Source organism: Gouania willdenowi, chromosome 9 (genome assembly GCF_900634775.1).
Source record: "Gouania willdenowi chromosome 9, fGouWil2.1, whole genome shotgun sequence".
Taxonomy (NCBI): domain Eukaryota; kingdom Metazoa; phylum Chordata; class Actinopteri; order Blenniiformes; family Gobiesocidae; genus Gouania; species Gouania willdenowi.
In genome coordinates, this window is record NC_041052.1 from 2,838,101 (window position 1) to 2,863,568 (window position 25,468).

The 25,468-nt window shown below is 36.7% G+C and overlaps 1 protein-coding gene across 2 annotated transcripts in view; it reads left to right on the forward strand.

Annotated features, from left to right (window-relative positions):
• Positions 1–25,468, forward strand: part of efna5b (ephrin-A5b) — a 140,863-nt gene that overhangs the window by 95,128 nt on the left and 20,267 nt on the right. For both annotated transcript variants that reach the window (XM_028458691.1, XM_028458692.1), the window contains exon 2: positions 20,347–20,639. In XM_028458691.1, the coding sequence (XP_028314492.1) occupies positions 20,347–20,639 (293 nt within the window). The remainder of the gene's footprint in view (positions 1–20,346; positions 20,640–25,468) is intronic.

The following is a 25,468-nucleotide window of genomic DNA, read 5'->3' on the forward strand; positions in this document are numbered from 1 at the left end:
AGACAGTAATTAGTGTAAAAAATGTTTGCTATTCCCTCTCATCAGGAGAACAAGCTGTATTCCCATTAAAGTGAAAAAGTTACTGCAGTATTTACACTGAAATCACATCCAGATCCAATCTAAAGCCATGGACCTGAGGAAGTTATTTTATATCGATAAACCATTAGAAGAGTCACGTGAGTCATTATAGAATAGAATAGAAGCCGTTATTGTCATTGCATAAGAACAATAACATTGCACATGTCCCTCCTAACGACATTCAACCACACAATTATCATAAAAAGCAACATAACGTACAGTAAAAGTCTGTCGTAATAAACATTTTTAAAGAGTGTTGACTGAATATCTCACACTGTGACCTGTATCTAATCTGTTAAAGACAGTTTAAACACCACAAATCAGACCAATTTAATATATTTATATGTTTGATAGTTTTCAATATGTGCTCAACGTCAACGTCTGACGCATTTATAAAGTCTGTGTGTAAATGATTAATTGTATTTCAACTATTTCTTTCTTTCTTTCTAGGGATGTCCCGATACAACTTTTTCATTTCCGATATGATACCGATATTGCAGCCTTGCGTATCGGCCGATACCGATATTGATCCAATATCAGGATGAATCATACATACTTTTTTTTTTCTTTCTTTTTCGCTTTCTTTTTTTTAAAAAGTGAACACACCTTTAAATTAAAATGATAATACTGGTTTTCTAAAATGACTTTTGGAGCAGGAGTGGGAGGAGTCACTAGTTCATTGTTTACTGTTACATTTGACCTTTAAATTGAGTTATTCTTGAATCATATGTTGGGTGTTCCTGTCTATGTTGAGGGAGGTTATAGGTTTGAGCTCCGTGCATCTGTCGGAGTTAAAGGGGACAGCTTTTCTCTGAAACTGTTTAAGATAGGATAACCACATTTGCTATGTGGCTTCAGGGTATCAATACTTTGATGGAGTTCGAAAATGAGAAGCTCGCAATTATTTTTTCCCGGAGTTATTGCCCTTGTTCTGTTTTTTTTTTACTCTGTTCAAGGTATCTTCAAAGGGGACAGCTTTTCTTAGAAACTGTTTAAGATAGTTAATAATTTAATATTCTGATGTGATAATATTTTCTTATGTATACATCTACGTACTTAGATTTAGGACATTTAGGAAAAGGTTGTGAGTTCTAATGAGAACCAATCTGGCAGGGGGATGTTGATGAACTACTTCTTGTTTTTATTTCATATATTGGCTTTTTTAAACCTCCAATATTGTCATATCGTTTGGAATGTTCTTCTTCGTCTTCGTCGTCTTCGTCTTCGTCTTCATCTTCTTCATCTTCTTCATCGTCTTCCTCATTGGTTGACCAGTACGTGGTTCACTAAAGAGGGAATACGTATGTTTCTCCCTTAGATGCTTCTTGAACTCTCATGAACGGATGTTTTATGAGCAGCAGATGATGTAGAGAGTGAAGTGAGTAGAAATTAACAAAGAAAAGATGTAACGTGAATGTAAAGTTGGTGTGAAAGCAAAGCTTGAGATCTGAAAGCTGTAAAAGATGTCGGGGGCGGGGTTTGAAAGAAATCAAAGCGAGGCGATGAAAGATTTACTATATATGTGTTTTCTTTTTCTATCTCAGCGTGGATGTAGCTTTAGCAGTTCAGTGATCATTAAGAGCCAGATCACAACCACATGTGCACATCCACACGAAAAAAACTAAATAAATAACAAACACACTGACCTTCAACATGGATGGATGGATGGATGTGTGCCACAGCGTTATAATGTCACCACGCTTATAAAACCACGGCCTCCACACAAACCAATAACACAATCCTCTATGAAACCATGTGAGCGTTCACATATGGATGTAGAGTCCTCTGGTTTGGAACTGCAGCAGATTGGATTTACTTCACCTTTTACAAAACAACCATAACGTGTGTGTTTAATGTGTGTGTTAAACTGTGAGGAATTCAATTAACTCCAAAGCAACTTTATTGATATAACGCCAAATACGCAGCGTATTCGAAGGCGGTGGAAACTAGATAAAAAATAAAGACAATAACATAATAATATTAGTAATTAGGGCTGGGACTTCAATGCGTTAATAGCAATTAATTAATTACAAAAAAAATAATGCTGTCAATTCCTTTTTTTGCACTCTAAACCGCGCAGAACCTTTGTCATTTCACAAGTTCCCGGTATATCCATCAATAGCCCACAACACAAGAAACAGGAGAACCAAAGGATAAGTCGTAGCTGTGCTTCATTGGTGTTACTTTTAGTTGAAATAAAAACACCAGATGGAAAATAAAACCCCAGTTGTGTGCAAATTGCATTAAATGTAGACGTTCAAAGAAAAAAATATGAACGTTAAAGTCCTCAAAATGTTTCCTAAAGAAGAACAAGATGCAACTATTTCAAATAGTTTTGCTCCCTTTCATAGAAAAGTAAAGAAACCTTTATGAACAAACTTGTATCTTTTTTTTTCTTCCTTTTTTCAGTTTAAAATGTCCTTCCACTTATTGTGAAGATGCTCCAAGGACATTGCTCTCATTGCTCAGCGTTGCTCTCATTGCTCTTATTGCTCTGCGTTGCTTTGTATAGGCTCAGTAATTTCTCAATGAAAAGAGAAGAAAGAAGTTTAAAAATATGAAAGACTCTATGCACTTTCTAGGGAATCCATTTATCTCCATTTAAGGTTTGCATTGGAGACGTGCAGCGTAAGCGTCGCTCACTGTTTACAGACACAAACACGCACCTGGGAACAGTTTCCTGTGTTTACGCGTGCACGTTTAACGCATCTATCTCACTGCGTTTGCTTCTCCGACTTTGCACTGCATTAATTGCTGTTGACGCTTTAAAATCCGTAATGTGCTGCGCTTGTGTTTATCTAACCCTTTAAAACCAATTTGAAGCTAGCTAACCGAAGAAGAAGAAATGGCTTAGCTTATTTCCCTGTCAGTAAAGTAAACAACAGCGTCGTTTTTAATTTAATGAGAGGCATTTCATGACAATATATAACATTATAAAGACTCAGCTTTCGGCGCAGCTGTCGAAGCGGAACAATAACTTGTGATTAATTCTCAACCACCTCGGTCGTTCGTCGCTTGGTGGAGTGAAGTTGTCCGACGAAGCGTAAACCAACATGTGTCTGCAGGCTACTACTCTCGTCCTGGTAAACATGTCAGAGGCTACAGTATTAACAAAGGCATACGGAGACGCACTCATTCACAGGAATGGCCCCCAGGCTTGACAGGATGTTGGGGCGATGTGTCATTTTTTTTTCTTTCATTTTACCCAACTTTTCCACAGCGATGAGAGGAGACATAAAGAAACCCTTTTACACACAAACACCAGCCAAGTCATTTACACACACATATGGATGAGGGACATCAGTGTTACACCCATAAAAAGTGCTTTTTTGGACGCGTAGCGAGTGGATGAGCTCAGAGGAAGCATCTGTGCTGATGCAGCGCACATCAAACACCCCGTGGAGCCCCGCCCACATCTCGTCATTTCACTCAACACTCAGAGCAGAACAAGAACTCGTCTGTCGCGACCCTTAATTCATCGTCTCCCTCGGGCACCATGAGCATTGACGGACAGAAACGGTAGAAATGAATATTGTGAGATCACGGGTGGAGGGAAGAAGACATGAAGGAATGCAGGGATGTGTGTCACACAGGGGCCCCGGGGCCACCTGCTACTGGCCTGTGGTCCGTCCTCCATAAAACAAACGGCAGATGGACAATAAAACTACAGCCTCAGAGAGCGTGTGAGGATAGGATATGATCTAAATTGGCTAAAAATCAATGTAAATAAGAAATAATTAAAATCTATATAGCACAGTATGTCAAACGTGTCAAACTCAGGGTCCGGGGGCCAAATTCGACCCCTTAGAGCATTAAATTTGGCCCGTAGGATAAAGTCGGAATTACAGAAACTATGAATCATTGTGCAAAAATACCAAATAATTCAGTTGTAGGAATCTCAGCCCTTCCAAAAACATAAATTCTATGGGTATCTGCAATATTTGCCAGGGCACAACGTTTTCCCATGCTTTAATCACCTGATGGCCGTCATTTTTAATCACAAATATTTATCTTTTCCAAAAATCCTGGAATTTTATTAAAATGATTCCACAATTTTTTTCCCCAAATTGAATAAAAATTGGTCAAGAATGGTCATGTTTTAAAGAGATCCTTCACTGTTTGGCCTAAAATCTTAAAATGTACTTATTAGTAAATCTATGCCTAAAAAAACATTATTTTGCACCATATTAGTTTTATTGCTTTTTAAAAAAGTGGGACTATTTTAACATTTTACAGCCTGTGTTCCTCCATCTTAAAATGTGTCAGCGCACTGTTTAAGAGAGAATAAAGATCCCTTAGGAGAGCTCTTCTTCTCTGCTTCATTGTCTACTACCAAACCTCAGAGTTGGAACTGTCGCCCCCTGCGATCACAACTGTTTTTATAGTTATTCCACAAATACATCCCAAATTGAATAAAATTTGGCCACAAACTCAAGGAAATTTAAATTTAAAGACTGAATACTGTCTGTTACTTCCATTGCTTTACATATACTTATAAAGCAGAATAATGCACTCATAATAAATTGCTTGTATTCCTAAAATTCCTAAAATTTGCGGACCACATGAGGACAAACTGGTTTGTATTTGGCCCTTTAACTACTAAATATTTGACACCCCTATTCTACAACATGAAACTGTATGAAATAGGGATGTAACGATAAATCGTAAGGCAGTTAAAAATTGATATAGGTAGGTACATAGGTATCACGATTGACATCGATACTTTGAAAATTGAATCGCAGTACTTTTTTTAAACAGCATATTTATATATATATATAGAAGCAGCTATATATTTATCCCTTCTCTTGTCCGGCAGTGGACAAGCGGCGGGCGGAATCTGCTACTACTTTCTTTCTGGCCGCCTTCTACTCTTAAACATGTTAATAAATGATTCCTTACCCCTTTTTCTATTAACTCTGTCAGCTAGCATAGCATCTCTTCTTCACTGCAAGAATTTCTGCATGCCAACCGACCACTGGGTTACCAGCGCCCTCTGCTGGTCCAAACAAATATCTGACGTAAATCAGTGCAATGACGGTTTTTTCCAATTGTTAAGGCACAAAATACATTTTCAGTTGCACTTTTAAAAAGAAAAAGAACTATTATGTAGTTTAAACCAGAATTTAAATTAATAGGCTTCTTCTTCATTTGTATTATTCCTTTATTTATTTCATTCAAAATTTATTTTTAGTTAAATTGCATTGTTTTGAATAGTTTATCAAGGGATTCTTTTGACAATGAAAAATAAAAGGAAAATAGAACAGTATTATAAATTATATATATATATGTATATAAAGGAATATTTTTCAGTCATCATTTGTCTACAGTCCCATTTTGTAAAATAAACCATGAGAGAATCGTATCGGGAGTTGAGTGAATCGTTACATCCCTATTATGAAGTGATTCTACTGCACCGTAAACAGGCAGGATCAGTCCTGATATAGCATCATTTTTAAAATATGAATCACCATCGCTCCCAATTGGAAGTCGCACAAAGAGCGGACCGCTACAGATTTTTATGTGCGGCGTGCTTTAGAGACACTCAATAGTATTTTCTACTCTTTAATCATCCGACAAACATGAAAACCAACGCTGTAAACAAGTTGGAGTTACACTTGATCCACATTCCTTTAAATATTTGACTAGTGACTTGTTTGTGATACGGTATCGGTTTTAAAAAGAAGTCTGAGTAACACTGGGAGAGTAGCTCTAAAAATACAGGTGATGTAGCGGTGAAGTCAGAGGAAGAGCTGCTGTGATGTGACAGGCACATTCCTCACTGGCTAACTGGCTAGCCTTACAACGCCACCACGGCTTTAGCAGCAGCGCTGACATCACAACTACAGGGTATCACCTTTTATGAGTGTTGCCATCGAGACAGGCTGAAAGGACTGGAACGTAGACATATATTCACGTATATCTGGATGTTCATGCTAGGGCTGTAGGAGTCACTCAAACAATGCTTCAAGAAAGAAAAGAACTGTAATGTAATGATGCCCTTTAACTCCTTTCAATTTGAATAAAAAACAGATTAGTTCAAATACACATTCTTGAACTTTCAAACTAAAATAAACTGCAAAAGCTGTGTAGTTGTTTTTATAAAAGTCTATATTCATAGATCTATTGTTTGCCTCAAATCAGCAACACAGACGATAGTCAGTCACCGGTTTGTTTGGGCAACTATTATCACAGCGAGGGCCACAAAAATTGAATTTCTGATCCGACGGTCACATCATCAACATTTATACCAGTATTAAAAATAACGACCAATCTGAGCATTAACACAGGAAAGAACAAAGGGTTTTTAATCATTTTGTGTGTTTTTTGGAGTCATTTTGTGTATTTTATGAGTCATTAAATCTGTTTTTATAGTTTCTTGTTATGTTTGCATTTTGTTTATTGTCAATCTGTGCCTTTTTGTATTTTTTTCAGTGTTTTTGTCGTTTTGGGTATTTTTTCTGTCATTTTGTGTAATTGTTAGCGTTGTGTGTGTCTTTGGTGTCATTTTGTATATGTGTTGTTGTTTTGTGAGTTTAGGTTGTTGTTGTTTTGTGTGTCTGATGTCCTTTTGTGTGTATTATGAGTCTTTTTTTGTGTGTTTTTGTTGACATTCTGTGCATTTTACTGTTGTTTTGTGTATTTTTGGAGTCATTTTGTGTATTGTGTGTCTTTTTTCTCTACTGCATTTGACTGAGAGAGAGATTTTTGATCATGTTGTTGTTGATTTAATGTGTTTATTGCTTTTTAAGCTGTTGAATGGTTTTCTGTTGCACTTTTTGATCATTTAAAGCACGTTGAGTTGCCTTGTATGAAATGTGCTATACAAATACATTTGTCTTGTCTTGTCTTGCCTATTATGTTGAGCTTAATATTACTTCATGTTATAATTTCTTAAATAACAATTGTTGGCGCCCAGGGCCGCCAGTTGCCCATGGCTGACTTAGACCGTAACACTGCAAAAAAGAAAACTGAAGTGAGCAGCTTTTTACGATCCTAAACAACCAAAGACTGCATGAAAACTGCTGCTAGAAACATCTGAAATCCACCCTAAACAGTCCCATCCTGGTCCAGGACCAGGATTGTTGGTCCAGTCCTGGTCCCACAGAACCCTCCATGTGTTTAAAAATGGAGAGTGCTAAAGTTCAACGCCCTGGTTGCTGCTCATCACCTCCTGTCTCCCTGTGTCTTTCAGTCCCACTGTTATTACACCACTTTACTCTCTTTTATCCTCCAACCCAAACCAATCATCTGCAATTAGACAACTGTGCAAACTACCCACAGACGTGTTGTGCGATGTGCGTCAGTAACAGTTCAGTCAGAGTTCACCTTCCCCTCCACTAAAACCAACAAATAATCTATCATCCTAGAAATAACAGGACTTAAGCACGCACTCAAAGCCCCACCCACTACACAAACACACACACACACACACACACACACACACACGCACACACACACACACACACACACATGCACACATGCACACATGCACACACACACACACATGCACACACACACACGCACACACACACGCACACACACGCACACACACACACACACACACACACACACACACACACACACACACACACACACACACAGGAATTAGACTGAAGTAAAGATGGAAAAAAAACAATAAATGATTTGCCTTTTAAGGTCTCCATACTCGTCCCTTTTCTTGGTGATTTATCAGAGAACAGAACACTGCCTGAGGATATTGGAAATATATTATTACACGTATGAATTTCAACAGACAGAGGTGGAACAATGTAAACACAAGCGATTAGGGGTCATGAGCGAGAAACTCAGTCAGACAGGAGAGGAAAAAAGACAAAGGAAGGAAATGAAATGTCGAGGAAAGAAGTGAAGACAAACAAAGCTGATCTTCAGGGGAAAAAATACGTTAAAAGTGACCAAAAAGTGGTGAAATGGGTTTTTAAAACCCACAGAAATTGGTTAAAATTTGCAAATTAGACAGAAAAAGTGCTAAAAAAAAAAAGGGTTCAAAGTGTGTGTGTGTGTGTGTGTTGTAGGAACAATTGTTTACACTTCCAAATAATGGGCATGACAAATGGTGAACGTGGGTAAATTGGCAAAAAATAAGCATGACAAGAGATTCAAAGTGACAATAAAGGGTCAACATATGTGACATTAGGTGGAAAAGTGGTGGAAAGGGTTTATAAGTGCTGAAAATGTGCAGAAAGTGGAGAAATTGTGCAGAAAAGGCATTGAAATGTGATGTAGAAGTGTCAGAAATGGGAGTAATGTACAAAAAATACATTCAAAGGAGCAAAAATATGGCAAGAAAAAGTGATAAAAATAGGTTAAAATATGGCAAGTTTGGTGCAGTTGCAGAAAAAGGGGAAAAATAACAAAAAAATAGGCTCAAATTGTTTAAAAAAAACAAATATGTTGGTTAGGAAACTTGGTTCTGATATATTTATTATAGCGTTGTTTTTATTAGTTATCAAAAATATTTATATATTTTGATACATTTTTCGTTCACATTGATATCAAAATTTTTTAAAGTTGTCACTAAAAAAATGTCGTTAATGAAAACTATGACAAATAAAAAAAGAGTAAGTAAATATATTTTAGTGTCAAGTTTCTTTACCAAAATTAACACTAAACGGTTTTGTTTTTCTCATTCTTTCCTACATGTCTTGTGTGTTTGAGTAATTTTGTGTATTTCTGTTCTATTTTTGTATATTGTACTGTTATTTTTGTGTTTTGGGAGTGATTTCGTGTGTTTTTCTCACACTTGTGTATTTTTGTAGTCCTTTTTGTCAACAAAAATGAATGCTAAAATATATCTACTTTCTCTTTTTAATGAAAGGTCAAAAATAAAAAAAATCTTCTTTTGCAGTAAAACAAAAAGCTTTTCTTCCAACGACTTTTTCAGGTTTAGCTTTGACAGAAAGGAACAACAACGCAGGTATCAGCTTTGTTTTATACAAAAAAATATGGGCGAAATCGTAGAACAACGACATCAGAGGATTGTCTTTGTATCTTTGCATTTCAGCATCTTTTATTCCTCTAATAAGCAGGATGAGTAATTCTCCGTCTGTCCTTTTATTTCACAGCTTGGAGCTGTAGAGTAGTTACCATACTGTTGGAGCTGTGCAGTTACAGTTACTCATGTAATGTTCTCTGTGTGTGTGTGTGTGTGTGTGTGTACGTGCAGATTTACAGTGTTTTCATGGCGTTATAAACGTACTTGTCTGTTTCATTTTGAGTGTGTGTGTGTGTGTGTGTGTGCTTTAACGTCACTGGGCTGTGTAATTGAAATGGAAATGAGCCAATCGGTAAATGCAGTAATGTTGTACCTCACCTTGCGTTCACTTTACCTTTCATTTATAAAGCCACGCATAGGATTCATATTAAAAAAATTTTGACGTAATTGTAATTGCAAGTGTAATTGAAAAATTATTGTTGTCGTTATTGTAATTTAATTTGAGCTTAGATAATCCAGTTTGTAATTTTAATTGACCTAGAACTTCTATTAAAAACTGTCATTTACAATTTAAACGCAAACCCATGGAACCGTGTTACAGTTCTGTCTTACATTATTAATTATAAAAACATGTTGCATATCAAGTTTTCCATATTAGTACCAATATTTTCATGTATAAAGAAGCCTAACAAGGTAACCACGAAAGGAAAAACTAATTGGATGATGAATAATTTAATAAAAGATGCTGACACATAAGGAAGGTTGAATTTTATGTTTTTTTTTAATTTATTAAAGGCAGTAATTGTGATGAATTGTAATTTAACATTTGTAATTCATAACCTTATTATAAATGACTTTCTAGGGAAAATTAATCATTGTAAATGTAAATGTAAACATAATTGTAATTTATTGGTTATTGAACGTGAATAATTGAAGACATAATTGTAATTGAAAAAGATGTAATTGACCCCCAACCCTGGTGTGCATGCGCCAAAAAATCTGGATACGTGTTTTATTAGAGCTGCAACTATGAATTATGTTTGTTGTCTTCTAATCTATTGATTATTTTTCTGTTTTGAAGCAGATGATTTTTAACACCTGCTGTGTTGTACTGTGACTGTAGGGCGGGGCCGTTTACCAGTTTATATCAAATACTGTTACATCATTTTATAATGATATACATTTTTAATATACCGCCGTACCGGTGTATTTGATTACACAACTTTCGTAACACACCGGACCCTTTTCAACGTTTTACTTCTAAATATGAAGGTAAACAGTAGCGCTCTGGTGTTAGTTATGGTGTAAATTATCCGTGTAAATGAATAAGAAAGACACAAATAAAAGCTCTGAAGCTGCATGTGAGCATGTGTCTGCGTGCACATGCCTCTGCTACAATCACGAACACAGAGGCACGGTTAGCTTAGCATGTCGGCAGTAATACACAAAAAAAGAGCAAAGAATCACAATTTGTAACACGGAAATAATTCCTGGTGGAGCTACAAACAAAACCCTACTTTATTCACCATAAGAAACCACCACACTACTGAGTATGTAGCATTTAAAGATAGAAATCAAGCTAATGCTAAAGCTAAGCTAGCGCAGAACAGAGCCATTGAGCTGCTGTTGCAAACCTGTATTACTACTAGTGTGGAATTATTCTACAATATTCACTCATCATGACAGTAAAATAAACCATCCTAAGTCAATCTACTATCAACCAGTAGAAAATGATGTGAACATATGATTATGCATGAAAAAAAAAAAAAAAAAATACCGTCATATAACGTTAGAATTTAGAAAAAAAAGTTGGTCATCCCGCCCTATGTGACAGCATGTTAGAATTTCTCTTTCTGTGGCCAACTTGATATCAAACTTTGCTGTATTTTGAGTAAAAATGAGTTGAACAGCGCTGTCGTACAGTATGTGTTAGAGCTGATGTTCAATTCTGAACATGATCTGGTGGCAGTAATAAAAACACACACACACACACACACTGTGCACACGTCCAGCTAATTTCCCTCGTCTTATGACCTGTTGCTCGCGGCCACAGCTGCAGTCTGTAATCATCATTATTTCACAATTAGCTTCCCATAAAAAGTTTGCTCCCAATTTACTGGTTTGAGTTCTGCTGGAAGGCGTAGCAGGAAAAACGGCAGCTTCAACACAGCTTCCATCTACGCACACAGTCATTGTATTCTGTTTTTTCTGTCCATCCATTATGTCTACTGGAACGTCCATGACAGGCAACTCTGTCAGGGTGTACACGCACGCACGCACACACACACACACACACACACACACACACACACACACACACACACACACACACACACAAACCTGCCACTTGTCTTTCTATCATCTGTAAACAAAAACAAAAAACTGACACTTTGTGAAAACTGTCGTAGACGCACTGAAAACGTCCTCTTCCAAATTCTACTTTATTTTTTTGCATATTATCATACAGCACGGATCAGTTTATTTAATCTCACAAAATGCCATCAATACAATGCACTTGCATAAAAAAATGTAAATGATGGACTTTTTTTTTTCTTGTAGAAATGATTTAGTTACGTTTACTTAACTTTAGTGTTATTTAATTTAGTCCTGCAGTCATTTTTTAAAGGTCACTTAAACATCTCAGTGCTCATGTGCCCAAACATCAGTTGCGGCACTAGGATTTTAATTATGGGTCAGTTAAAATATGCCAATAAAAATAAAAAAATCTCTTCATCTCCATTTCAGGGCCATTCAAAGTTCCAGACACAGCATATATGGTAGGATGGTATTTACCAAAGAAAGGCAGTAATGTTTGTGTGATTAATATTATTCAGAATTGCAACATTTTTATTGGCCTAACAAAGCAAGGCAACAATATTTAGCGTATTTCAGCAAGAAAGCATTTAAAGTGATTCACGTAAGGCATTAAAACATGACACAGGGCTGAAGTAAAAAAGAAAAACACATTTTAAAATCATAAAAACAACTAATTTACAATATAAAGGAAGTAACATAAATCAAGCCTGCAATGCAGTATTCCACAACAGTGGTAAGTCATTAATGATTTCTGGAGGTTTTTGGCATTGAAATGCTTTTAATCACAGTTTTCCTGCTAACGTGGTTCTGTACAGTGTCATTGTTGTTGTGGGACGTCAGACAATTGGACCTCCTACTCCAGGTGGCGACGCCCAGACGATTAAACACAAGTTCCGAGTTGCATTGAGCGCAGCATGGGGACAGCGACTTCCTGGTGACTCTGAAGCCTGTGGGCGGGGCTTAATGCTGCACTCAATTGCACTTAGAATCTAGATAAATCCGACAATAGAAAACAAGTACCCCTCACTGCAGCCCGCAGAACGTCTGACTACCATGTATGCATGTGTCTATGTTCCTGCTGCTGTGTGTGACGGTATAGACATTATATACGTGTATAATGTCTGTGTGACGGTGGCCGGTGAAGCAGTTTTTCAATATAACCTCGAATTCAGTCAGGAAGTGGAGGCGGGAGCGGTTAGGGTTCGTAAAAAAGGAAGGTAAGTATTGGACGTCCGACCCCACCTTTAAGTCCGACGCCGCCCCATTCCGCGGTCTGCAGCGAAGAACTTCTCAATCGAATCTGAAAAATGAAATAAAACGGCCCTTGAGCTCAGGATGTCGACTCGGGAATTGGGGCAGGATCCAATCAGCCCGAGTCGGTCAGAAAAAGGACGTTTTAGCAAAATGGCGGCGCAAACTTTAACTTTTATGCGTCGTCTAATTTGGCGTTTATGTTACTAAAAGTGTAGAACAACTTTGTAGTGGTATTTCCACTGCTCTGTTTAAATAGTGATGAACGTATAGTTCAATGCATTCTTTCTAAAGTCTATGGTTCAATGACGGGTGCAAGATTCCCATCGCTGGTGGGTTCAAGTCATACCTACAGTAGGATGTAGGACATTTCTCTTTCTCTTTCCCTCAAGCAGCTAATATACAGTATATTTACCCAGAAGGCATTTTTGTTCCCAGTGCAATTGAACGCACTGTACACATGTGGGGTGCAAGTCACCGATTGGCTGAAAAACTTTCACTTAAATCTTTTGTTGTGCTGGTTATTGGATGAACAGCCCCTGGTGGGCCTTGATACAACAATGTTAGTGAAGTAAATGCTGCTTTTGTGCAAAAAAAAGGAGAATTAGTAGAACTTTTTGTTTCACTCGTTAATGGTTGAATATCTTGTTCTGTGGTTTGTATTATTCACCTGTAGAAACTCACTCACTGTGTGTCATTAGTATTAATACACAATAAAATATACAGTGACTAAACAATAACATGTCACACTTTTTTTTACATATCATTAAAAACACTTTCTATACATTCATCTTGGTATAATTCACACTATAAAATTAGACATATTTAATTGATATATAACTATATAATTATACAATTTATGTATTCCACTATACATTGATCTGTCCAAACATACACATACATACAATTGTTTCCCTTTAGCACTTTCTTCTAGAAGATAAATCTTCTGTATCTATGTTTCAATTCCTTTAAATTCAGACATTTTGTTTTTATTTCCACACAAAAACGGTTCCATAACCTGGTTCTGTTTACTGACACGCATATACTGACATTATTTATTGGGAGAAGTTTTTGTCGTGCTTTAAATGCTATATTTGACTTGTTTGAAAAGCTACAATTTCTACTAACGTAAGTCATTTAAATTTAGTGAATATTGGTCCAAATAACCTGTATTATGAACATAACGTATTGCTGTTTTTTTGAAGTGAAACTAATCTCGTTTTGTAGTTATTTCACCAAACTTGTGCAGCACAGTGTGTGTGTGTGTGTGTGTGTGTGTGTGTGTGTCAACGTGCGTTTGACAAAGTGTGTCACATGGTACAAATGACCGTCCTGTCCCTTTTTATACGCTCACTCACCCAAACACCCTCCGCTTCATTTGCAGTCCAGTCAGGGCCACGAGCCACTGGTTTGACTGCTGAGACACACACACACACACACACACACACACACACACACACACACACACACACACACACACACGTACATGTACACAGCTATAGAAGCAGGGAGGAAAGTGTGAGGCGAGCAAAGGAGAGGATGTAGCCATTAAGTGTGTGACATTTTGAAGCGCTGAAGAAGATGCATGCCCACCCCCACCACCACCACCCCCCCCCCCCCCTGAACCTACGCAGACATATTTCAAAGGAAATGTTATAGATGAGCTCCTCCGTGTCTTTTGTTATAAACAACCACACACTGTTATTTACTTAAGACGAGTAAACACAAGGAAAATGCATTTCCACGCTGGCTCAAGCTCATGTATACACACACTGAGATGGGAATATACAGAGCAGGGGGAACATGTATGAGCTCAGTCAGGAGGAGAAACTTTATTAAAAATATATTTAATTTCAACAGTAAAAAGTAATGTATTGTCATTTTGTGTTATTATTATTATTATTATTATTATTATTATTATTATTATTATCTCAAAACTAGGAATGTGCATTATTTTATCGTCAAAAATATTCTCACCAGTAAAAACACTGATGGAGTTATTTGTGCTTTTGTCCTTTTTTTTCTTTTTTTTTTTTTTTTTTTTAGAAAATAATTTCATTTTACGTGAGGAAATAAATTAATTGTGATAGTGATCCGCATGCACTGATATATTCCATAAAATATCAGCTGTTTGAGTGAGCTGTTTGAGTCAGCAGTTATTGTATAGTCTTTTTTAATGTGTTAATGTATTCAAATGTATTTGTATTTGTAAGGAACCTGTTCACACTTTAAGTTGGGAATTGTTTTACTTATTTATAGTTTTTTATGTTTATTGTTATCATGATAAATACCAGAAATTATTGGGATCATTTTTTTAGTCTTCTGTCTCCTGCTCAGCTGACCAAAGTCAGACGTACGTTATTGTTGAGCTGCTTCTTCAAAACTACAGTCAAAATAAAAGTGAAAGTAGTTCTTATTATGTGGTCTTCTATGTTGCAGCTGTTTGTTTTTTTTCACGATAGACGTGAATACGTCACATTAGCGCGCTGTCCAATCAGAACCCTTCCCAACCCCCCAGACCAAGAGTGGAATTAAATAAAGGTGAATAAGTGTGTTTCCATGTAAACCTCAATTCTGAATGACTATTGCCATGTAAATGCGAAGCAGAATACTTGATTTGGTATAATTAATTAACATTGAAAACACCATGTAACCATGGCATCTGTATTTATCTGCTTTAAACTGTAATATAAAGAAAACATATGGATGCTGGTAGTAGCTCATTGTATGGTTTATAATAAAACTATACAAAGACTTTGTGTAGAGTTATGTATTTAAGCATAAAAGCTTTACATAACCATACACACTCATCTTACTGTCCCAGATTGATCTCTTCCATACACACACACACACGCACGCACACGCACACGCACACACACAGTCCTCCACTTCCATCCAAGCTACTAATCGTACATAATGAGAGTGCAGTAAATGTGATCTGTTAGGGTTTTCCTCTTTATACAGATGCCTCTTCAAAGTGATGTCTTAAATCTCAGAAAGTCTTAACATTTCCTTGCTTTCGCCTGTTTTTTTTTTTGTAAACAAGCTGCAGATCCCACACTTTACGGATTGGCCTGATGTTTGCTTTTTGAGAGCCTGGTTTTGTGCAGAAGTGCTTGTTACCTGTTTAGAGCAGCCAAGAACATTTCCTGCGAGAACACTGAAGTGTTTGTGAGAGTTGGTAACATGTCCATTTAAGGCCTCTGGGCTCAGGGACAAACTACACTGATACACTAGTTGTTATTTGGGTTGATTACAGAGATCGTACCTGTTCATCAGAGTAGATGTTTCACTGTTTAATCCTATTGGGCTACGAGCTAACGGCTAACTGACAAACTAAAGGTTTGTGCTTTAGAGAAGACTTGTGATGTTAATTATTGTTTGTGCCAAAGTATATAGTCATTATAAAGATGTAAATCCTTGTTTTAATGAGAAATAAAGTGGGTTAAAAGTGAATCTGGTTAAATTGGCAAAACTAAGCATGAAATATGGTGAAAAGAGGTTAAAAGTGACAATAATGGGTCAACATATGTGACATTAGGTGGAAAAGTGGTGGAAAGGGTTTATGAGTGCTGAAAATGTGTTAGAATTGGAAAGAATGTGCAGAAAAGGCATTGAAATTTGATGGAGAAGTGGCAGAAATGGGAGTATTGTAGCAAAATGCCGTAAAAGGAGCAAAAATATTTCAAGAAAAAGTAATGAAAATAGGGTAAAATATGGCAAGTTTGGTGTAGTTGCAGAAAAAGGATACAAAAATGTGTTAAAAGTGTCTAAAAACAGTGGAAAAGGTGGTGAAATGGGATTTTAAAAACCACAGAAATTGGTTAAAAGTTAGAGTGATATATAGTTAGTCAATATTAAAACAATAAGTTTAAAGTGGCAAATAATGGGCATGAAAAATTGTGAATGTGGTTAAATTGGCAAAAAATAAGTTTGAAATATGGTGAAAAGTGACAATAATGGGTCAACATGTGTGACATTAGGTGAGAAAAGTGGTGGAAAAGGTTTATAAGTGCAGAAAATGTGTTAAAAGTGGAAAAAATTTGTAGAAAAAGCATTGAAATTTCATGGAGAAGTATCAGAAATGGGAGTAATGTAGCAAAAATACATTAAAAGGAGCAAAAATATGGCAAGAAAAAGTGATGAATATAGGTTCAAATATGGAAAGTCTGGTGAAGTTGGAGAAAAAGGGTAAAAATAAGCAAAAATTGGCTGAAATGGGTAAATCCTAGTTTTTTGAAGGCATCTGGCGACCCCTTCCCACCAAACTAAAGGTGAACCCATGCTGTCCTGGTGCATATTTGTGCTGTAGAAAAGACTTAGTGAAGTGATGCAGTCTCTTTAACAGAGCGATACCACTTGGAACACTTCATGCCCAGCTGAGCAACTTTATTAAGAAAGATGTGGGACTGAATTAAATTAAGATCCAAGCTGAAATCAATAAAACACAGCCAACCTCAGGCAGAGCGACTTTCAACTGTTTGGAGACGCATTACTGTTCAACGGCATTTTCATGATGTTTTCCTCCTGCTGGCAATCCAATAATGGTTCAGTGATGGCTCCGCCCACATTAGTTGCTCCACTGCTCGGGTCTTTAAAGCTGCTGGAGACAATAATTTTACATCAGATAAAGACAGAGTGTAGGCAAGTACAAGATTGTTTGCTTAAAAAAAGATATAAAAGGTTGAAATTGCTGCTTAAAAGTTTGTTTTGATCTCCTTTGTCAACTCTCTTATGTTATGGCGGTTTAGAGTCCAGCTTTAGGGTTGCTGGTCAGATGTAAACACAGTGTTTATTATGTCAAAGGGTTATGGGGGAACGTACCAGTATGGGATTCAGAGGTGAACAAGCTTTCAGTGTGTGTGCCTCAGTGAATGTGCTGCTGTTAGCAGTAGTCATAACATAGCTGAACCGCCTCAGGCAGAGACCTTGGTGAATGCTATCTGACCTGTTCAGGGCAGTCTGACCAGAACTGACCAGGACTCGGTTCAGATTATATTGACATTGTTGGAAAGGTTTGATGCATTGTGGGATACGGAGTCCTGTAAACAGATGCAATTCATTTTTACTTTAATAGTTTCTTGTGTTTCTTGGTGGTTGTTTTGCATTGGGGCTTAGACGGAAAGATCTAAATCCAGCTGAAATAAAGGTGTTTTCACATATGTAGTCCGGTGGACTCGGTGCGGTTCAGCCGGTGAATCTGCAATTGTTGCATTTTATGTAGGCCTGAGTCAAACACTGTCAAAAGAAGAAGAAAACAACACTACGGTCAGAAAAAATGGGGGTATCTCTAAATCTTTTCAGTCCTGTTTATAGTTCAGGACTATGAACAGTTATTATTTAGTGCACACGCTCATTCCCTCACACATGCGGTTTCATTTGTGTTTCCTTGTCTCCGTGATGGATACGTTTCAACATCACGTCCTGTTTTTGGTTCCACTTGGAGAAAAAACACAAAAAAATCACTGAGAATTGCCACGGTTACATGATGTTTTTTTAAATTTGGAATTAGTTATTTCATTATAATTATAATTAATTATATTTATTTTTACTTACCGAGGTCCATGTGTCCTTGTGAAATTTTGCATGTTTATGCTTCCGTCCATCCACTCTTTTCATTATATACTGTACATGATTCTAAAGCTCTTATAAATAAATAGTCTCTGCTCTTGTCCGGACGGCCATCTTGGATTATGTCGTCATCGCGGTAAATTGCGCATGAGGAAAGCAATTAACTTAAAGCGGAATTAAGCAAGTTAAGTGTTAAGTGTTAAGAGGAATTATCTAATTCAGAATTAAAATCAGAATTAACCAGCCACCTAAATCAGATTTAAGTTTAATTTGTAATTAAATTATCATTAGGAATTAAGTGTTTACATGGTCAGTTTAAAGAGGATTAACTTTTATTCTGCTTTAAAGAGGAATTAAAGCTCCCATGTAAATGTGGCCACTGAAGTAAAAACACTTCTACTCCACATCCCACAATGCAATGCACCAAACCTTTGAGACAATGTCAACAAATGAGAGTTTACAGTGGAGATCAAAATGGACTATTAAGCGGAAATGTATTGATCTATGAAGCTTTCATTCATTGGAATGATTGAACTGTTTAGTCACTGAATGGGAAAATAAAGATGGAAACATCAATGCAGGAAATGATGTCACTGTCGTCCAGTTCATTGCATCTATTCATTGATTAACCTGTGGATGTTTCTTAGTTTACAGGAAAACAATCAGTCATTGCACATCGGACACATTTAAAATCATTAGAATCGACATTTGCTTTTGTGAATGGTCATTTACCATTTATGCCTTTGGGTCGTGAGCACACGATGATGTGTTTTTCCTGTTCTATGCTCAGCCTTTTGTTCCCTCACTGGATTGGATTATCCTCGTAGCCCGTTTTCAATTAAGTTTCCTCACAACAACTGTAAGGTTTGTGTTGCTCTAAAATAAAAAAGTGTGAGTTTGCAGCTCAACAAGTCGGTGGATTAACATTGATTCTGTATAGAATTTATGACGACACTGGATGTCGGTGTTTCAGTTTCTCAGCAACGCACTTTTTTTTTCTGTGTTTTTGTGTTTGTTCATCGACCTCAGAGAAAGAAAAACACAGAAGAGAAACTGAGGAAGTGCTTTCTAGCTTCTGCATCTGTAAAAACTGTACAGATGGATTGTACACGTGTGTGTGTGTGTGTGTGTGTGTGTGTGTGGCCATCTGATGAATCTCCCTGAATGGATCTGACCCTGTGCAACCTATTCTAGATCATTTCCAGCAGTATAAATGCCTCCGTGCACAGCCTTCAGAGTCAGGCCAGGCCCCGTATTTCTTTATCGCGACATTTACTAGCCCACAATCCTGTCATTTTGTTTCCTTCTCACCAGTTATACATCGCTGCCGTTGTGTTTTTGTTTGAGAAAGAAAAATCCTTTAGAAGAAAAAACCTTAGAAATAAATGTTTAGGACATGAACTTAGAGGAAATCTGTTTAAGTCAGGGACTAAGTCTAAAATTAACGAACAACAAACTAAACGGAGCTGAGAATGTGATGGTCGGGGTTTGACAATCCAGTCTTTGGTTAAAACTTCTATTGAATTTGGGGTCAATTTGACCCCATTCAATACAAATTCCATGACTTTTCCTAATATGATGGGTACATTTGATTAAGCATGAAATTATCATGACGATATTTTTTCAATGTGCTGAAAACATATTGCACACATTGATGTTCCTCTCGGGTCAATTTGACCCCACGCTGTTTTAGTTGTGGAAAACTAGTCCGTCTAATATTCTCACATTTTTCCCTTGGGGTCAGTCTGACCCCAGAGAGATTTACCTCCAGAAAATGACACTGTTTATTTGTTGAATACATAAATAATCCCTTGATAATGAAACATTGACCTGTTCTCTAGCGCCACCATCACCAATTTTTAAAGACTTCTTTGAAGGTTGGGTAATTGCTACAGTTTCTGATGTTTTCTGGAAGTATATTTCATATTTTTGTGTCTCTGATGGACATACTTAATCAATTTTACTTATCAAATTAAGAAAAGTCATAAAATATGAAGCAAAAAAACTAAAGAAAACAAAGTCAACTATTATTTCTTGAATGATAAACAATAACATTAAATGGGGTCAATTTGAGCCCAAGGATGATAGGAGGGTTAAACTAAAGAAAGCGGAGGGATTGGTGAAACATTTTCACGTTGTGTGAGAACGGCTTCTGACGTGTGGTTTTTATTCACCAGGTTCCATCGTGGAGACTACCACATCGACGTGTGCATTAACGACTACCTAGATGTCTACTGTCCTCACTACGACAACGCCGTGCCTGAGGAGAGGACGGAGCGCTACGTCCTCTACATGGTCAACTACGACGGCTACAGCACATGTGACCACACGGCCAAGGGCTTCAAACGCTGGGAATGCAACCGACCACACTCGCCCAACGGCCCGCTCAAGTTCTCAGAGAAGTTCCAGCTCTTCACTCCCTTCTCACTGGGCTTTGAGTTCAGACCTGGCAGAGAATACTACTACATCTGTGAGTAACTGTGTCTACACTGCATAAATACTGTAGGTTTTCACTCAAAAGCTTCAACTAAACACACAAAATGTACAAAAAAAACGACAAAATGACCCCAAAAACATACTAAATTACAATTACATTTACAAAACGACATCAAAGATTGACATAATATTGACAAAAATACACACGGACAACAGAAAATATACAAAAGGGCAACAAAAAACAAACAAAAAAAATGTCTCCAAAAAATCAATTAATTAATTCAATTAAAAGTGCAAAAGAACAACAAAAATACACAAAATAGGTACTAAAAATAGACTATTACAATAAAATAGACTATTACAATAAAAAATTACAGAAACAAAGAATAACTACAAAAAATAAACATAAAAGAAAACATTTACGAACACAACAAAAATTACATCCAAAATGCCAAAATACAATAAAATATACAAAACCACACAAAATTACCCAAATTGCCAAAGTGTGTGAAAAACTACAAAAAATTACTACAAAATTACACAAAACGACTTCCAACACACACAATACAATACAAAAATAAAACACAAATCACATAATTACTCAAACACACAAGACAATTAGAAAAGTATGAGAAAATACAAAAATTACAATAAAAACACACAGAATGACTCCATAAACATACAAAACAACACCAAAAAAACACAAAATGACAAAAAAAACCAATAAAAACCCTTTTATTCTTTGTATTAATGCTCTGATGGGTCATTATTGTAATGCTGACATGAATGTTGATAAAGTGAATCTGATCAAAAACCATGTCTGAGGTAGCGTATGCTAACAGGCTAATGTAGTATGTTTTTAATCTGGACAAATCTACTTGAACTACGACAGAGACGTTTTTATTACAGCCCAGTTCTTGCTTGACAAATGTTTTTTTCTGGCAAGAAAGTAAAAACATTTTTTTTTTAAGGTCAAAAGCAGGTTTTTAGTTTATAACTTTCTGTCAGACGCAGCGTTTCCATTTCCTAAATGTATTATTGATCATTGTGGAGATAAAACATGTGCTAACGGCTGCACTGTTCTCAGTGCTATTGTGATGAATTAAGCTGCTCATCGCTCTCATTAACGTTGTCATCAATGATATTGTTCTGCTGCCAAATGTTGGTCCCAAAGGTAAGAGGAAATATCCACAGCTTGGACATGATTTACAAACCTGAATCACTCTTTTTTACAGTCTTATTTCCTCAAACGCAGCGGATCCTATTTCTCACTTATCATCTCCACTGCACTATTGAGCTTTTAGAGGAACATAACAGAGCTGCACTCACACTCACACACACACACACGTCTTACCTAAAATGGGAATGGTATTCAATGGTATTCACGGGAGGCTCGAACTGAGACAGTTTAAATATTACAGCTCACGTTCAAACTGCTACAACTTATACAGTATGTTTCAAAAAGAGGAACCTGCTGTCTGTGTTAAGTTATGATTCTGCTCTGTGAGAACTTAACGTCTGAGGTCGTCTGAAGTTTAAACCTCTGGGAAAGAAAGGAGGTTTTTATTAAAGCAAGGTGAGAGACACAGATAGAAGGAAATTAGTTAGTGCAAACAGCTGTCACATGTCATATTTCTACTGTAACTTATGATTGTCCTTATGGAGTATTTTACATTTACAGCTGATTACACTAATTAAAAATATTAAAGCATCTTTAATATTTGTGTTGGGAGGGAAATTGTGTAAAGGAAGTCAGTTTTGAAATCATTCAACTTCCATGTAGTTTTAATAATATTACGGATTGTTACGCGGAAGTCAAGGAAACTTCAAAGAAAACTTCAAAGGAAACATCAAAGCGATCAGCACATGCTTCTGAAGAAGATCAAAGAGTTCCTGAGAAAGAGTTGTCTAAATACATAAAACCGTAACATATTATTGTCGAAAAAAATTTGGCGCCTTGGGATGTGGAATAAAACTCATACTGGGCTTCACTTTAGACACGTTAATCCCAAATACCTGCTTTACCACTCACTCATTCCCCCTGTTCACAGCCACCACCATTATAGCTAAGGTTCACACCTGTCACTATACTGGCTTGATTACACAACATAATAAGCACAATATATTCTACAACTTCACATCTCACCCTCACTGTAAAACAATCTATTCTCCCCACCCTTTATATTTCCTACCTTGACTTTCTCCTCCCTGCTCCCTTTCCCCTCCCTATCTGCTTAGTTGTAACACTGCTCTCCCTTTTTACATCCTCCCTCTAATAAAAGATTTCTTACCCTTCCTTAGGGAGGGCTGGTGATGGTCACAATTAATAACAAAACATGCATTGCTGTCTCATAATGATTGCACTTCTTGTAGTGTTGACCTTTAACAGCATGTGCAGACAAGATAAAAAAAAAAAAAAAAAAATTGGCGCAATGCATTGTGGGATGTGGAGTCTCGTAGACCAATGGTTCTCAATTTTTTTGGGGGGGGGTATTCCCCAAAACTTTTTTTTAGGTATTCCCCAAAACTTTCTAGCCCCCCCAAATAATCCTGACAAATGACACATTTTCAAATCAATTGAACTAACAGAGAACAAGTAACATCATATTTAATAATAAATCAAAAACAAAATTAAACTAATCACCTGCATGAAAAGCAAATGTAAATTTATTTGTATAGCACATTTCATACACAAGGCAACTCATTGTGCTTTACATGATCAAAAAGTGCAACAGAAAACATTCAACAGCTTAAAAATCAATAAGAACATTAAAATCAGCAGTAAAAACGTTTAAAACTAGAAAAGCACTCGGAGAGCGCTGACCTCCGCCAAGCAGCTCATTTCCACCCATGCAGTTTCTGTTTAATTTTGCTTAAAATAACTATAAAAATCACTTTAGAAATAATAAGAATGTTGCATTTTCCATTTCAGGATTTTCATTCTGTATTTTCCGTTGCTTTTAAAAGGAAAGTTTTAAGAAACTGCAACATGACAATGAAGCTAATGATAATTACAGGATGTTTTTTTGTAATGAGTCTGATTATTACAGTAAAAAAGAAATAGGAAATGTTTAAACAAATTTGGGAAAATCTGAGGCTGTGGTTTAGGTCGTATTTATAATGACACACGAAGGTCTGTCTTTCTTCCTTTCATCACCTGAATGAATGTTTAATCATCATAATCTGATAAAAATACACAGAAATTACAGAAAAACACATCAACAACAACACACTAAAGGACCAGTAAAAAGACAAATTCACTCAAAACACACCCAAGACGACAACATATATACACAAAAATGACAGGATAGATAGAAAAGAAGAACAAAAGAACAACAAAATACACAAAAGCACAACAAAAAAACAATAAAGCACCATTAAAATGACATCCACCCATATTGTGATATCCATAAGTGGTATTTTCTCATTTTTAGTATGCCAGAACATCACCAATATTTTTATCACCTGTTCTTTGTCCCATTATCAACATTTCCTGAAAACTTCCCCCAAATCCGTTCTTAACCTTTCAAGTTATCTTGCAAACAGACAGACTGACAGACTGACAGACAGACAGATAAACGCAGGGTAAAACATAACCTTCCACTCTTGGCGGAGGTAATTATCAGTCAAAAATACAGAAAAAGAAGAAACATTGTTTACATTCTGCGACAAAAAACTTAAGAAAACAAAAAAAACAAGTACATTTTTAAAATCAGATATTGTCTGTTTATTGTTCCACTCCACATCACATGCACTTTAATTCCACGTTAGTTCCCACGTTTCTTTGTGTCAAGGGGCATATCCTCCAATAAATAAATAAATAAATGAATAAAATAGATATTTTTTTTATTTGTGAGTTTTTGTGTTCTGAAAGTTTAGTGACCTTTGTGGCTAAATTAGTGGTGATGTTACGCTGTCCTTGTTGGTGAAACACAGCAGATTTTGACAGCTAACGATTGTCTGTGCTCCTTTAACGCTGATTGGTTGTTCGTGTTCACGTGATGTTATTGGCCCATTTACGTAGCAAAAGACGCTTTAAAAAATGTATTCCGTAACAGTTTTGTCTCTCTGTCAGTGCCGGAACAACACCCGGCGTTTGCTCTGGTACCTGATGATTTCTAAATGAAGCACTGGTCGTCCCTGGTATCAGTAGATAGATCTGGTCCTCAAAAGTCTGAGAAGGTGCTTCATTTCTTCTCTTTATTCACTCAACATGTCTTTTTTTACTTTGGTTCAGAGTTAGCAGCTCAGATTTAGCCCAGCACACACACAATGCTAAAGTTGCTAATGTCCTAGCATTGCCTGTTAGATGTGATTTATTAATAACTTGAATCGTTTTGGAGATTAAACAGAATAAAAACACCACGTTTCATTCATTTCCTTCTGTTGTAAATAAAACAACTGTTAAAATAAATAAAGTGACAGTCTCTGAACCTAAGTGGATACATGTTAGCGTAGCGTTATAAAACGCTTTTTTTTCTATTTATGTTCAGAGACGCTTCGTCCTCAGGGCTGGATTGAATTATTCTACACCTATGAAACACATCCATTCTGATAGGATGCACCATATTGGTTTAGTGGCCCGCGGCGTCATTGCCTATTGAGTGATTCTAGCATGTAGCCTCTCTGATATTAAAGTCATCCACCATCAAGTCATGTGACGTGTGATTTCCCGCTCGTTTCTTGTCCATGTGTCACATGTCCAGGACAGAGAGCGATGTGGGCTCTGATGGATTACATAATGTCTGTGGTGGACAGAACGTAGAGCTGGAGAAGAAGAATGATTGAGAGCAGAACAGGAAGTGGTTACATACGTACACCTGTCACACAGCATCTGTTTCATCATCAAACCCCACCCCCCAC